The 14,671-nt window shown below is 46.7% G+C and overlaps 2 protein-coding genes across 7 annotated transcripts; both read left to right on the top strand.

Moving 5' to 3' along the window:
* The first annotated feature begins 759 nt into the window (after nucleotides 1-759).
* Nucleotides 760-9,192, top strand: LOC116723971 (uncharacterized). 6 transcript variants are annotated; one of them, XM_032569222.1, is made up of 13 exons: nucleotides 760-819; nucleotides 1,159-1,242; nucleotides 1,347-1,411; nucleotides 2,070-2,271; nucleotides 2,469-2,667; nucleotides 2,778-2,946; nucleotides 7,478-7,571; nucleotides 7,667-7,690; nucleotides 7,774-7,836; nucleotides 8,017-8,156; nucleotides 8,228-8,351; nucleotides 8,627-8,697; nucleotides 8,775-9,192. In XM_032569222.1, exons 3-13 carry the CDS (start codon nucleotides 1,403-1,405, stop codon nucleotides 8,985-8,987), a joined length of 1,308 nt encoding a protein of 435 aa, XP_032425113.1. In that variant the 5' UTR covers nucleotides 760-819; nucleotides 1,159-1,242; nucleotides 1,347-1,402; the 3' UTR covers nucleotides 8,988-9,192. The 6 variants fall into 6 exon arrangements, with proteins under 6 accessions (XP_032425113.1, XP_032425114.1, XP_032425116.1 ...); XM_032569223.1 differs by lacking the exon at nucleotides 1,159-1,242 and having other exon boundaries at nucleotides 1,281-1,411; XM_032569224.1 differs by lacking the exon at nucleotides 760-819 and having other exon boundaries at nucleotides 845-1,411; nucleotides 8,044-8,156.
* A 675-nt stretch (nucleotides 9,193-9,867) lies between these two features.
* cfap53 (cilia and flagella associated protein 53) lies at nucleotides 9,868-13,288 on the top strand. Its single transcript, XM_032569216.1, has 8 exons — nucleotides 9,868-10,032; nucleotides 10,836-11,065; nucleotides 11,131-11,304; nucleotides 11,458-11,761; nucleotides 11,839-12,057; nucleotides 12,129-12,345; nucleotides 12,429-12,531; nucleotides 12,993-13,288. The coding sequence occupies exons 1-8, from the start codon at nucleotides 9,964-9,966 to the stop codon at nucleotides 13,213-13,215; spliced, it is 1,539 nt and encodes a 512-aa protein (XP_032425107.1). The 5' UTR covers nucleotides 9,868-9,963; the 3' UTR covers nucleotides 13,216-13,288.
* The last annotated feature ends 1,383 nt before the right edge of the window (nucleotides 13,289-14,671 follow it).

Here is a 14,671-nt window from a genome sequence, read left to right as displayed (position 1 = left end):
AGTCAACCTGAAACTAGAAATACAATAAAACATGTTAAACCAACAGGAAAAGCTTTACAACAAACCATGAAGGAGCTAAAGCTGCTCTGTCTTATGAAAAATGATTTAATCTTTTTCTTTTTATGTCTAATCGCAAGAAGTTGTAAACATCTCTGATACGTCTCTTTAAATGATGTTTTGACTGGAAATGGATCAGAAGTAAAGATGGTAGATGAGGAACAGAAAGTGTTGAGAAAAGGAGAAGTTGCTTTGGCCAGAGATACCAGAATCTTTCACAAGAGTTTCCAAAGCAAAAAGGGGAATTTTCCAGTAAAGACGGATGATTTGATCAGTTCATCCAAAAGGTCACGAAGGCATGGCCCAAATCCGTACAACGCAGAAACACTCGCTGACGTTCAGGGTTGTGTCGGGAACAGTCAAATCATCCAGAAGAGACCCTGGAAACCGTTGGCGTTCTGATGAGGCCGACCGGCGGGCCGAAGGTTCAGGCCTCACAATCTGCTGCTTCATGCTGGGTTTCTTTTTTTTTTTTTTTTTTTTTTTTTTTTTTTTTTTTTTTGTAACCCCTCCAGGGGGTCTTTTTGTGGGCTCTAGTGTCCCTTTTCATGAAGTAGGCTGACAGGAAAGGGGGAGGGAGAGGGGGGAAGACATGCGGTAAATGTCGCCGGGTCCGGGAGTCGAACCCGCGACAGCCGCGTCGAGGACTTGAGGCCTCCAAATGTGGGTCGCGCTAACCCCTACGCCACCACGGCACGCCCATGCTGGGTTTCTTTGATCGGATCCAAGAACTTTCACAGTTTGGCCAAGAACAAGTTGAAGGTTTTTAATGAGATTTTTGGGGTCTGCCTCTTGGGGACGATGGGGTTCTCTCTCTCTCTCTCTCTCTCTGTTTCCTTATAAATTATTTATTACATTCAAAAGGTTCAGTCAGCCACAGTCTCAGGGAAAATAATTAAGCTCTGCAAATTACAGCAAAGGACCATCCAACTCTTTCAAAGCTGCTTTCTTGGCAGTAAAAGATATTTATTATTTGTGTAAATGTTGAATGTTTCCCAAATTTCATGAGTTTTGTCTCTGAAAGCCAGTCGCTCAGCGTTGGATGACGTGTGGCTGAGAAAGAAGGCAAACGTTGCAACGTGGAACATTTTTGATTTTCAGTTTGATCTGGATGTGGAGCTTAGTGAGTGAAGAAGTGGAGGCTGTAAATAAATAAATCTCTTCTGGCAGAAAGCGCTCCATTCGGTCAGTAGTTCTTTTCTTTTTGAAACTCTTGATCCCAGAAAAAGACGGTCTGTCTGTCTGCATGGAGGAGGAACTGGACTGACCCGTTTTATTCCTATTTAAAGACGGACGGAGACGGATCCGGTTCACTGCAAGCCTCCAGATTCATCCTGCAGCCAACATGGCAGAGGTAAGACGACTGTCATCGTATTAAACATGATTCCTGCAGGACAGATTTTCTGATTTGGTGAAAAAAAAACCTGCCGTTGCTCTGAGGTTTGAAAAAGATTCATGTTTAAATTTCAATATGATGAAATCCATGAGGTGCAGAACGGAGGTTTTCTCTGGTGCCTCACCTCCAACCTGATCTGTACTTTATTTGGATCTTAATGCCTTAAGAATAATCTAAGATTTTCTTTTACTTTAATACATTAAATATTTGTCAATTTAATATTTTCAACCAAGCTGTAGCCCCGACTACTTTTGACCACGTTTCATGATAATAAAAAATGATCTGCACATTTTGACCTGAGGGACTAAAGGTGAAAAATAAAAAGCTCCATCTTTTTAGCAGAAGCTGTAAGTGAGACTGAAAGTTTCTGCAGATCAAACCAAAGTCTTAATGTCACCAGAATAAAAGAGGAAAGAAACTGATGGAGCAGCAGGAAATCATCTGCTGACGATGAGAAACATTTCCCAGCCTGCAGCATTTCTCTGTAAATAACAGCTTTATGCAAGGAAGATGAAACAATTTAGAGAAGCACAATGCTGCCATCAGTCTCATCATAACACTAATATTCCTTTTTCTGTCGGTCATTTTGTTGAGTCTTTGTGCTTTACGTTCACAGAGTCTGTTTCCGAGTTTAACCAAAGTCTTGAGGAAAGAACTGGGACCGTCGGTGAGGAGTAACTGGGACTACAACTTCAACTGGCCTCTGCTGACCGTGGTCAAGATTAAAACCAAGAAGTTCGGTCTGTTTGATTCAAACGGCAGATATAAACCACTGAGACTTAAACTGACCGATCTTACCAAGGAAAACCTCTCCCTGGGTTAGTAACACACACACACACACACACCCCAACCACACACACACACCTACACACACCCACACCCACACACACACACACACACACCTACACACACACACCCCCACACACACACACACACTGTGTTGTACTTTGTATTGACTTCCATTCATTTGACCAAACTGAATTGATCTGAAACTGGTTTCATCTTCTTCCTTTAGAGCCTCACCCTAAAACTCACATGAAGGATTACGAGAGTCTCTGGCGCCGTGTTCAGGGCGTGGTGGTAGAAGAACGACTTAATGAAGTCACAGGTCGAGTCGGGGTCAAACGGGACTCTACGGACGCAATGTGCCCGATGACCATCGTGAAAGAGTTTGTCAGAGACGAGGACTTGGCAAAGCTACGGTACCAGACAATGTAAGAGTCTCTCTGCATTCCCTTCATCTAATTCTGTCACTAATTATAAAGTCAGTGAATAATCTCCATCTTTCCCCAACAACCTTTCTGCTCGTCTTCATAATTTACAGCAAACTGGAGCAGAGCTTTGTGGACGACCTGAACATGAAGACAGGAGAGAAACTGGCTTTTGTGGTGCAGAGATTCTACAACGAGGATGAGGTCCGGGTTCTGGGCAAGGCGTCCTCTGGAGGGAAATTTGGAGCAACAGCATTTAGCTTCATCAGCGTCTCTATGAAGGTGAGTAGTCAGGGACTCCAAGCGAGGCTGGTTGATCTCCCAGTCCAGAGGGAGTTAGGAGGCGCTAACTTCCTGATGGATGTTGAATGATGTTGACCGAATGCTCAGACGGTCTTCATGAACCGACAGCTCCTCCCTGAGCCGAACCACCGACCCACCGGGAAATTACTGGCGAGACCCGTATGTTGGTCCGCCCGGCTACTGGTGAATCATCACTTCAGACGTCCAGATCTGTAGTCATAGCAACACGTCACGCTACCACAGACACACATGCAAACGCCATGTGGGAGAGAGTTCATGAATGGGACCAGAGGTGCAGCAGGCAGAGAGGTGACCCCTGACCCTGGTGTGCCAGGCAGGCAGCGGGTCTGTCCCTCTTGCCCTTCCTGGACTCACCAGGTGGGGGCGCTAATGTGTCTGAGCTCCATTACTGGTATTGTCTGACATATTGGAGGCTCTTTGGGGTCCCTCCTGCTTGGTATTCATAACATTTACAGGGCATAACAGATACAGGGCTCTCCAGAGCCTTCCGGTTTTAGAGTGAACGCTGGCGCGACTTGCTGCCGCTGCTCGCCGATATAATTAACTTAGTTTATGGTCTTATGACCTAATTTGGACTATGCAATTGCACTAATCAGGCTGACTAACTTCTGTCTGTTCAGCAAAATCGTTGATTTTGACAACACTATCTTACTTGTTGCTGTTCACCTGTCCTGGCCGCCGACTCCTCTCTACAATGCTAACTAGCAGGATATATAACTGGGCTGTGCTTCTCTGGACTCTCCTGGCACTTTTCCAACAACCTGTTACGGGTCTGATCCAGTACTCTGCTGCTGAACTCCTTCGGCTGCGGTCTCATCTACCTACACCCCCTCCTGCTTCACTGCTCATCTTGGATGCAACCCCCTTACCACGCCGGAAATACATCCACTGCGGGTCTCGTCGGAACACCAAGAGGACATCTCGAAACCCATAAAATCCATCTGGTCTACCTCTCGTCGTCTCCGGCGTGCTCCCAGCAGGGTTGTTGACCGCAGTGTGCTAGCTTGCCTAGCCCGGTCAGCTAACACTCCTGTAAAGTCTGATAATTCCTCTGTAAACTTCGGTCTGCTTAACATCCGCTCACTCACGGGCAAGGGACATCTCATCCAGGATCTCCTTACTGACCGTAAGTTTGACTTTCTATGCTTGACTGAGACCTGGCAACAACCTAATGACTTCGATTCTACTCCACCGGGGTTTGTTTACATCTCTCAACCCTGTGGCACCGGCCGGGGAGGAGGTCTCGCGGTAATCCACCGCGAGAAGTGGAAAGTCTCGCCGTTGTCTGCTCCCACCTTCTCCTCATTCGAATCAACTGTGTGTCAGCTTTCTGGACCTACCCCCACCATCATTGCAACCATATATCGTCCCCCGAAAACTAATAATGACTTTGTGAATGACTTTGCTGCTCTCCTTACTCACTTGTCAATCCTTTCACCAAACATTATAATATTGGGTGATTTCAATATTCATATGGATGATTGCAATAGTCCTCTGACTAAAGACTTTTCATCCTGCCTCCAGAGCTTTGGTCTCCAGCAGCTCATCAACTTTCCCACTCATTCCAAGGGTCATGTCCTGGATCTAGTCTGTTATTCTGGTGTTTCCCCTTCTGATTGTAAAGCAGATGAACTTGCCATAACTGATCATTTTCTTCTTTCATTTAACATTTGTCTTCCTCTCTCAATCACTAAGCTTTCCCGTCTTATTTCTTTTCGTAACATTAAGGATATTAATTTAAATTCTCTCTCCTCCAGTGTAAATTCTCTCATGGACAACATATACTCCACTTTAAATTCAACTGCTCTTGACGACCTGGTCTCATATTATAACACTGGTCTTCACTCAATACTCAACTCTCTTGCTCCGCTAAAAACCAGATCTGTTTCTTTTGCTCGTTCTGCCCCCTGGTTTACTCCTGAACTTCGGCTCATGAAGGCCAAAGGACGGCAACTTGACAGGCTTCATCGGAAAACTGGACTAGCTGTTCATAAAGACATTTATAAAAATTACATATTACACTATAAGGACTGTATTACTCAAGCCAAATCCCTCTATTACACTGGTCTAATCTGTTCAAATGAAGGTTCCACCAAGTCAATATTCTCACTTTATAAGAACATTATTCGAACCCCGGACTCTCTACCTTCATATCTGTGTTCAACTGATTTTTGTAATTCTCTCATGTCATTTTTTGACAGCAAAATTCTAAAGATTCACCAGAAACTCAGCTCACAACCCTTCCCTTGTTCTGTTTTTGAACTTTCTCCTCCAGCCCATTCCTTCTCCTCCTTCCAGCTCCCAACAACTTCAGAAATTACAAGTCTAATACATAAGTCCAACTCGTCCACCTGTCTGCTTGATCCTCTTCCTACAGTCCTGGTTAAAGCCTGTGCTTCAACCATAATCCCTCTTATTTCTACCATTATTCACTCCTCTCTCTCCACTGGAAAAGTTCCTGCATCGTTTAAAATTGCTGCCATAACTCCTATTTTAAAAAAACCTGGTGCTGATTACTACAATCTGAATAATTTCCGTCCTATCTCCAACTTGCCTTTCATCTCTAAAATTCTTGAGAAGATAGTAGCATCGCAACTTCACACTTATTTATCCAACAATAACCTGTATGAACTGTTTCAGTCTGGTTTTCGTCCCCTCCATAGCACAGAAACAGCTCTCATAAAAATCACTAATGACCTCCTTATGGCAGCTGACTCTGGCTTGCTGTCCATTCTTATCCTACTTGATTTGAGTGCAGCGTTTGACACTATTTGTCATGTCACCCTACTTAATAGACTGTCTTCCATTGGTATCACTCAGACTCCTCTAAACTGGTTTAAATCATATCTTTCCTGCCGCACTCAGTTCGTTCGGATCAAAACCTTTTCTTCCCAGCCTTCCTCTGTTACATCAGGAGTTCCCCAGGGCTCTGTTTTAGGGCCCCTTCTTTTTATTATTTATCTCCTTCCCCTGGGTAATATTTTTCGTAAATATAACATTGATTTTCACTGTTATGCGGATGACACCCAGCTTTATGTTTCCAGTAAGCCCGCCTCCAACCTTCCACCATCCTCGCTTACTGACTGTTTGACTGAAATTAAATCCTGGTTCTCCTCTAATCTACTTAAGCTTAATAGTGATAAAACGGAGGTCCTTCTCATTGGTACTAAATCTAATCTGGCCAAAATCAAAAACTTTAGTCTTGAAATTGATAACTGTTCCGTTTTCCCCTCCCCTCAGGTAAAGAGTCTGGGTGTTATTCTTGACAGCACCCTTTCTTTCCAGTCTCATATTAACAATATTACCCGCTCAGCTTATTTTCATCTACGCAACATCAACCGTCTTCGCCCCTCCCTTACTTCCCATTCCGCTGCCATTCTTGTTCACTGTCTTGTGACATCACACCTGGACTATTGCAACTCCCTTCTGTTTGGTCTCACCCAGAAATCTCTTCATAAGCTTCAACTGGTCCAGAACTCAGCTGCCCGTATCATTACTAAAACCCCATCCATGCACCACATCACTCCTATCTTGCAAAGACTTCATTGGTTGCCTACCAAGTTCCGCATAGAATACAAAATTCTTCTGTATACTTTTAAGGCTCTTTACAATCTTTCCCCACTATATCTTTCCAATCTTATTCATATTGCCACTCCCTCTCGTTCCCTCAGATCATCCTCCTCCATCCATTTGTCTGTCCCCTCTGTCCGTCTTACTACCATGGGGAGCAGAGCTTTCAGTCGCTCTGCCCCCCAACTCTGGAACTCATTACCACCTTAGAAACATAAATTCATTCCCTAAATTTAAAACCGAACTTAAAACACACCTTTTTAGATCTGCCTTTTCAATATGACACAATTGGTTTGCTTGATTTTTTTATATAGATTTTTTACATAGATTTATATATAGATTCCATATAGATACATTGTTGTGTATTTATTCTATCTATTTTTAATTGCTACATTTTATTGTTTTTGTTACTTTTTGCTCTTTGTACGGTGTCCTTGAGTGCCAGAAAGGCGCCTTTGAAATAAAATGTATTATTATTATTATTATTTAAAGCAGAGGTGTGGAAACTGAGGCCCAGGGGCCATTTGGGGCTCCTGGAGCTCAAATGGCCCCCGACTGACGTTTAAGAATAATACACATAAGCAAATGAGCCTGAAGAGAAAAACCAAACGGCTCATCTGGCTGACGATGACCAGAATGTTCAGAACTGTTGGTCCAGACTGCCTCTGAACAAAATAGTAAAATTAATTGGTTCTCTGATACTTTTATGTCATTTAAACAGAATCATAACGGATCATAACGGATCATAACAGGGATCATAACGGATCATAACGGATCATAATGGATCATAACAGGGATCATAACGGATCTTAACGGGGTTTCCCCGTTCAAACAGGCTCCAGATCAGTGATGGAGAGAATCAGCAGATGAAAGTTTCATGTGATCGGGTCGCTTCATGCTGCTCCGATTTGTTTTACAGTCTCAGGTGTCTGGAATCAAAACCTTCATCATCCCACAAAATAAAACTTTTGGTTTTGTTCTCCAAAAGATGATGCTGGATGGAAATACTCTGAGTAAGAGCAAAATGTTTTCGATTTAAATCTGAACCTAATATTAATTTACCAGGAGTTAAACATGTGAAGTTAACTCTCTGCTTTTATCTTCATAGGGTTTGGTCTTGTGATGTTCGCAGGTTGGAATATTCTCCTTTTTTATTTTTTCTAATTTTATGTTCACACTGAAGCTCGTTAAGTTTCCTATTAATTAACTTCGCAGCTATCCAACTCATGAAGAGGCAAATCAGCAAACTGACGACGTTGGCACAGGACATGATTGGCAGTGAGTTTCTATAAATCAGGGATTTTCAGTTTGATATTAAATCTTCTCTGAGTTCCCAGTAATCACTTTGCCTTCACATCATTAGATCCATAAAACCAGTTTAAATCCTGTCTCTTTCTTCAGCCTCGGCTGAGACGGACCCTCTTCTTTAGCCCGGTTTCCTTCCTTTCCATCTTTCAGGATTTATGTTCTGTGTTGGTTCTGCAGTTCTGGAGGGGAAGGTGGATGTGTGGGAGTCGCTGGCCGGCTGCGGTCACCTGCTGCCGAAGCTCACTGCGGTTCTGGAGGAAGGATGTTCTCTGATTCAGCTGGAGGAGGCAGTAAGAGCCAACATCCACACACGGCATCAGCTGCTGATCGGCCTGTAAAACTCTGCATGTCCTCCTGTCAGCTGGATCTGATCCCTGATGGAGGATCTCAGCCTGAAGGAGCCGCAGCTTCGTTCACGGATCTGGTTTCAGCTGCTGCCAGAGAGCAGACCGAAGCTCTTCAGCTGCTGGTCTGCGCTTTGGCCGGTAATCACTTCCACTGGCTGCTCCTTATCTGGGTCGGTTCATCTAAAACATACGGAGCGCAGATATCAATCCAACAGCAGAGCGGACATTAACTCACTGTCTGTGATGCTGGCATGTTTGGTGATCTTGTGTTAAAATGGCCTAGTCAAAGTCTAGACCTTAATCCAACAGCAAAGTTTTGTGGTTAGACTAAAAAACTCAAGTTTTACCTGGAACTGTTTAGCAGAGAACCGTTTGCTAAAGGTTTAAGGTTTAAGGAAACGTTTTCTGTGCAGATCTACCAGAGAATATTCCAGCTGCTTTGATCAAATCCGGTCCGGAAACTCTGGACCGGATCATGAAGATAGTACGTTCCTTCACTCTCACTGACATTTTACTTCAATTATAGTTTAGTGAATTAATGAAAACTCTGTTTGTCACCAGATGGAGCATCTCAAGACGGGCGCTGTTGAAGTTCCAGAGTCCCTGGTGCGCCCCCTGCTGGAGACGGAGGAGCTGTGCTGGGTGGGATCCTTCCTGAAGTCAGGAAGTTACATGGAAGATCCTGGAACTGCTGAGGTCGATCATCCTCCCGCCCAGCTGGAGGCGCTGTACATCAGCGTGAGAGGAATCAGCGTGATGCTGCAGGCCACGTAGATGAAAGTTTCTGTTCCCACTGAGAACAAGAAGAAAAATCATTTAATCTGCAGCAAACATGACGATTCAGGAAAAATCAACCCAAATGTTTCCAACACGTTTCCTGCGTCTGTCTGATCATTTCTCCATAATTCAAAAAATATTCCATAAAAATGTCTCCAGAGGAATAAAATCCTGATTCCCAATAAAACTATTTGCTTCATGAGTAATTTATCATTTTTATGATAAAAATCCAGTTTTCCATTTTATATTCATTTTTAAATCACTTTATTAACTTCACACTATTTCAATATTTCTTAAGATGATTTTCATTTTCATGTGTGAAGCAAAGCAGATTCACTGTTTTTGGTTTTGTTGAAATTACAGCCGATCGCGCCACCGTGTGGCATCAGGTAAAATTACACCGAAATGTCAAAATGTGGAAGATTATTGATCATCCATAAATATAAACTATATTCACAGCAAATCCTACCAAATATCTTAAAATGGCTTTTACAAATAAAAATAAAAATAAATAAAAAATGCAGGTAAGAAGTTAAATTAGAAAATTGGTCATAAAATAAGAAGATAAATAAAACATGAAGATTTTAGTTCATTTTAATTAAAATATTCTTTATAATCTTAATTCAAAACCGAAAACTAAACAAAGTTCTGCTGTGAACTGGACCGGTACCGGAGGTGATTCTGCGAGGAACTCGTTGGGGCCCCCTAGTGTCCGGGTGAGAGAAATAATTTTCAGAAAATAATTTGTTATTTTCTGAAAATAAAATCTGCTTTTAGGAAAATTAATGTTTTAATATTAAATAAATTCATTTAATTGAGTTTAGTGTACTGGTTGCCAGGAAGCCGTCAGCGGCATCCGGCCGTCTGACGTCAGCTCGCTCCTGTTGTCCCGTTGCTATGGTAACCGAACTTCGGCCCGCCGCAGAGACGGTTCTGTTTTTAACTGATCCGGTTCCGTGAGAAAAGAGAGAAAATGATGGAGAGCGACGGGAGATTGAAATGTCGGGACATCCGCCTCATTCTGCCCCGAACCATGGCGATGGTGAGAAAAGTTCCGGTTTTCTGCTCGGTTCCGGTTCGGCTCCAGGTACCGGCCCGGCCCGGCTTCCCGTCCGAGCCGGAACACTGCAGGAGGACAGCAGTTTGTGACTTTATGAATCATAATAATAACAATCTGAGGGAAGTTTGTTCGGTTCTGATCAGCTGCTGTAGGACCGGGGTTCCCAAGGTGCGGGGCGGGGCCCACAGAGGGCCGCAGGGGCCCACAGAGGGCCACAGGGTTCCACAGGGGCCACAGAGGGCCACAGAGAGCCACAGGGGCCACAGAGGGCCACAGGGTTCCACAGGGAGCCACAAAGGGCCACAGGGTTCCACAGGGAGCCACAGGGAGCCACAAAGGGCCACAGGGGCCCACAGAGGGCCACAGAGAGCCACAGGGGCCACAGAGGGCCACAGAGGGCCACAGGGAGCCACAGGGGCCCACAGAGGGCCGCAGGGGCCCACAGAGGGCCACAGAGAGCCACAGGGGCCACAGAGAGCCACAGGGGCCACAGAGGGCCACAGAGTTCCACAGAGGGCCACAGGGGCCACAGAGGGCCACCAAGTGGGAGTCAAGAAACAATTCAGAGTCATAGAGAAACAATAAATAAATCTATGATTAAATTAATTAAACGATGACGGTTCTAAAAGCATCAAACCGTCTGTAAATCTAGTCGTTTCCTGCTGTGACGTCTCCGTGTCTCATGTCTCCGTGTCTCATGTCTCCGTGTCTCATGTCTCCATGTCTCCGTGTCTCCATGTCTCCGTGTCTCCATGTCTCCATGTCTCCGTGTCTCCATGTCTCAGAGACACAAGATGATCCAGAAGGATCCCGTCCAGCACCTGGTGGACCGGAACCAGAAGCTGAAGGAGATCCGGGACGAGGTTCTGGGGTTCACCAAAGAGTACCGGGACTGCAGCATGAAGCAGTGGTGGCTGCAGCGCTGCGAGCGCCGCTACGTCAGAGGAGCCGTGGCGAGGGGCGTGGAGGCGGAGCTGGAGCAGCACGAGGCCAACATCAGCCAGAAGAGAGACAGGTATCAGAACAGAACCAGAACCGGAACTCGGAGCGGACCTCGGTGACGCGGCGTGTGTCTCTCAGGCTCAGGCGGCTGCTGGTGGCGGAGGAGCAGCAGCTGCTGCAGCAGCTGGAGGACAGCAAGGAGACGACGCTGGAGAGGCAGGTGAAGATGAGGGAGCGAGCGAAGACCCTGAAGGACCAGAGAGAGAGAGAGAGGCTGCAGCTGGTGTCCGACAAGATGGACCAGCTGTTCACGTAAGAACCACCCACCAGAACCGAGTCCGGTTCCCAACGACGCAGATTGACCCGGGTCTGTCTGAGAAACAGCAGCTCTGTTCACACCGGGCCAGGAACCAGAACCAGGAACTGGTCCACAGAAACCGTTACCAACTCATGTCTGCTCCTCAGGGAGCGCTGCGAGGAGCTGCGCTGCATCCAGAGCCGGCGCCGCCAGCAGCAGGTGGACCGGGAGCGCCGCCACCAGCTGGAGATGCAGCAGGAGGAGCGTCTGCGGCAGCAGGAGGAGGAGGAGCTGTTCCACCGGCTGTGGGAGGCCGACCGGCAGGTCAAGGAGGAGCAGGAGGCGCGGCAGCAGCTGGAGCAGCGGCAGAGGGACGAGGAGCTGCGGCAGATGCTGCAGGAGCAGATGGAGGCGGTGGAGAGCCGGCGGCAGCAGGAAAAGGAGCTGAAGGAGGAGGAGGCGCTGCTCCTGGTGAGCCCAACCGTGCTGTGCTGCGCTGCCTGCCCAGGCCTGACCTCTGACCTCTGTCCTCCTCCGTCCTCCGGCAGCTGGAGCAACGGAAGATGGAGCTCCTGCTGCAGCAGCGGGAGGAGCAGCTGCTGCAGCAGCGGCGGCGGGAGCGGCGGCAGCAGCTGGAGCAGGACCTGCGGCTGAAGATGAGGCGCCTGGCGCAGGAGCAGCAGCAGGAGCTGGAGACGGACATGAAGATCCTGCAGCAGATCGACAAGGAGGAGACGGAGCAGCGGCAGGAGGAGGCGCAGAGGAAGGTAGGCGGCTCAGGGTCAGAGGTCAGGGGTCGGGGGTCTGCTTCCTGCTCCTGCTGCGTGTCTGTCTCCAGGCGGAGCGCTGCGAGGAGCAGCGGAGGTACCGGCAGTATCTGGCCGAGGAGCTGCAGAAGCAGAAGAAGGAGGAGCAGGAGACGGAGCAGCTGATGGAGGAGAAGCTGAAGGAGACTTGGAAGAAGAGGGAGGAGGAGAGCCGGCTGCGCAGGGAGGCCCGCGACCGGCTGATGGAGGAGGTGCTGGAGACGCAGCGACTGCAGATCCAGACCAAACGTAAGGAGGAGCTGCTGGTGGATCAGGATGGAGCCGCTTGGTTTTCTGATTCTCAGCCTGTTTCTCCTCCTGAATCTGATCAGTGGAGAAAAACAAGGAGAGACAAGAGCAGCTGGAGAGGGAGAAGGAGGAGGCCAAGAGACGGAGGGAGCTGGCCGCCATGGAGGAGGAGGAGCAGAGGAGGAGGTTGGATTCATCATCATCATCATCAACTGACCTGGCTGCTTACAAACATACATGAATATAATAATAACAACAATAATAACCAGCAGAAGTAATAACTCAGTTTCTGATTATGTTACAAAACAACACAGAAACCTGGAATATTAAATATTTCTGCTCCTGTTGGGATTTATTATATAGAGGGCGGACCGAGCAGGTGAACCTTTCCTGGGTCGGATCGTACGGTTTCCATAGTAACCAGTTTATTACATGAAATGATAAACAGGTTTAGTAAAATATTAATAATCGTGTTTAGTTAAAAACTGAGTTATGGTTTTAAAGCTAGTTTATTATTAGTTATCAGTAAATAATGAAGCTGTTAAACCCAGAGTTCACCGCAGCCTCAGTAAAACCGTTACCATAGTAACCACAAACAGACATGTAAAGACCTGAAGGTTTGTTGTTTCTTCCCTCTGTCTGCGCAGCCGCAGGCGGGTTGCAGTCGCCTACCAGGCAGACCTGCAGGCCCAGATGCAGCATCAGCAGCAGCTGCGGCGCCACCAGCAGGCGCAGGAGGTCAAAGAGCAGCAGCAGGGCCGGATCCTGGAGCAGCTCTACAGCCTGAGGAAGGAGCAGCTGCTGGACAAGATGGACGCCTGCAGCCACCCGTTCAGGAGAGCGCTGCAGCCGACGGCGCAGACCCACTGACCCACTGACCCACTGACCGAGAGCTGGACCGCAAACCAGCAACTAACCAGTAATAAACCAGTAAACCAGTCCAGTCTGAGTCTTTCATGCTTCTGATCTGCAGCGAGTTTCAAACCTGGAGCCTGAGGATCAATCAATCAATCAATCAATCGATCAATCAATCAATCTCAAGTTAAACTAAAATATAAGCCAGATATTCTGATCCAGTTCTGGTTCTGACCTGTGGGTTTATTTTTGAGCTGCTGTTTATGCTTCATTATGTAAACAAACATTGTTGACCTCTGACCTTTATGACTGCTACAATATGTTATGGACTGAAGTGATTTTTAACCTTATTCTCCATTTATGGTCATCAATAATTTAGATACGTTCATTTGATCACTTCCTGTTTATTTCTGATCTATAGTTAATCAAACAGCTGATAGATGGCCTGGACTTTCAAAATAAAAGCTGAAACCGATTTAAAGAGTCAGTTTAAATATTTTGAGGCCTGGAGCTGAAGGCCTTTATTAATAATAATATTAATAATAAGAATTATTATTATTATTATCAACCAGCTCCGACCTGCGGACCACCACACCACACAGTTTGACAAACGTCATCCATCACCATAATATCCATAAAATGTCCAATAATCGCTCAGTTCTCCAGACGGCCACCGGGGGGCGCCGCCGGCCCGCTGCTCGGAGCGGAACCAGACTCTGGGTCGGCAGACCGGATCATCCAGGATCAGACCTGGATCAGGTGAGTCAGAGGGACCAGGATGACTCAGCAGCACAGACTGCTCAGCTGCTGCTCCACCCTCAGGCTTTTATTGTGAAAGAGCCTGGCTGCTCTGACCCAAACTCAAGATAGTCCCAGTGGTTCTGTACTGGCTTCAGACTGGACCTGGAACCAGAACCAGAACCAGAACCAGATAGAATAACAGCAGCTGTGTTTCCACCAGGCTGAAGAATGAATCATTTTAATGAACTGATTCATTAAATGAACTGATTCTTTAAAAATGAATCTTTTACTAAACACTGAATAAATGTTTGAGTCCATAACGACCCAGTTCATCCTTCCAGAACCCTACCAGGCCCAGTTCTGGTCCGGTTCCACTCAGAGACGAGCCTCCAGAACCGGGTCAGAACTTCAGCAGGTGGCTGATCCTCCAGACTGGGTCAGACGTCTGAACCGGGTCTGGTTCTGGTTCTGGTCCAGGAGTCCAGCTGCAGACTGGTGAGGCTCCAGAAAAGCTTCCATTGATGAATAGGCTCAGCATGATGCTGCCACCACCGTGCTTCACTGTGGGATCCTGTCCTGTAACTGGTTCTGATCAGTCAGCCCGCCCTGATCCATCTCTGCTTTCCCTTCACAGTAAATCCGGACCTGAACCCGGATCAGAACCAGAACCCGGACCGGGCCGGGTTTTATTTAAGGGCGCCGGTCCGGTAGCTGTGATTGTGTGGGAAGT

The sequence above is a fragment of the Xiphophorus hellerii genome, chromosome 8 (assembly GCF_003331165.1).
Source record: "Xiphophorus hellerii strain 12219 chromosome 8, Xiphophorus_hellerii-4.1, whole genome shotgun sequence".
NCBI classification, from domain to species: Eukaryota; Metazoa; Chordata; class Actinopteri; order Cyprinodontiformes; family Poeciliidae; genus Xiphophorus; species Xiphophorus hellerii.
This window is presented reverse-complemented; position numbering and strand designations above follow the sequence as displayed.

Bases quoted from the DNA above. Each gene is read 5' to 3' on its own strand.
- LOC116723971 (XM_032569223.1), top strand. The intron at 2,947-7,477 runs GTGAGTAGTCAG...TTTGTTTTACAG, and splicing joins TCATCAGCGTCTCTATGAAG to TCTCAGGTGTCTGGAATCAA. The intron at 7,691-7,773 runs GTTGGAATATTC...TTAACTTCGCAG, and splicing joins TGGTCTTGTGATGTTCGCAG to CTATCCAACTCATGAAGAGG.
- cfap53 (XM_032569216.1), top strand. From the start codon at position 9,964: ATGATGGAGAGCGACGGGAGATTGAAATGTCGGGACATCCGCCTCATT. The intron at 11,762-11,838 runs GTGAGCCCAACC...GTCCTCCGGCAG, and splicing joins AGGAGGAGGCGCTGCTCCTG to CTGGAGCAACGGAAGATGGA. The intron at 12,532-12,992 runs GTTGGATTCATC...CTGTCTGCGCAG, and splicing joins GAGGAGGAGCAGAGGAGGAG to CCGCAGGCGGGTTGCAGTCG.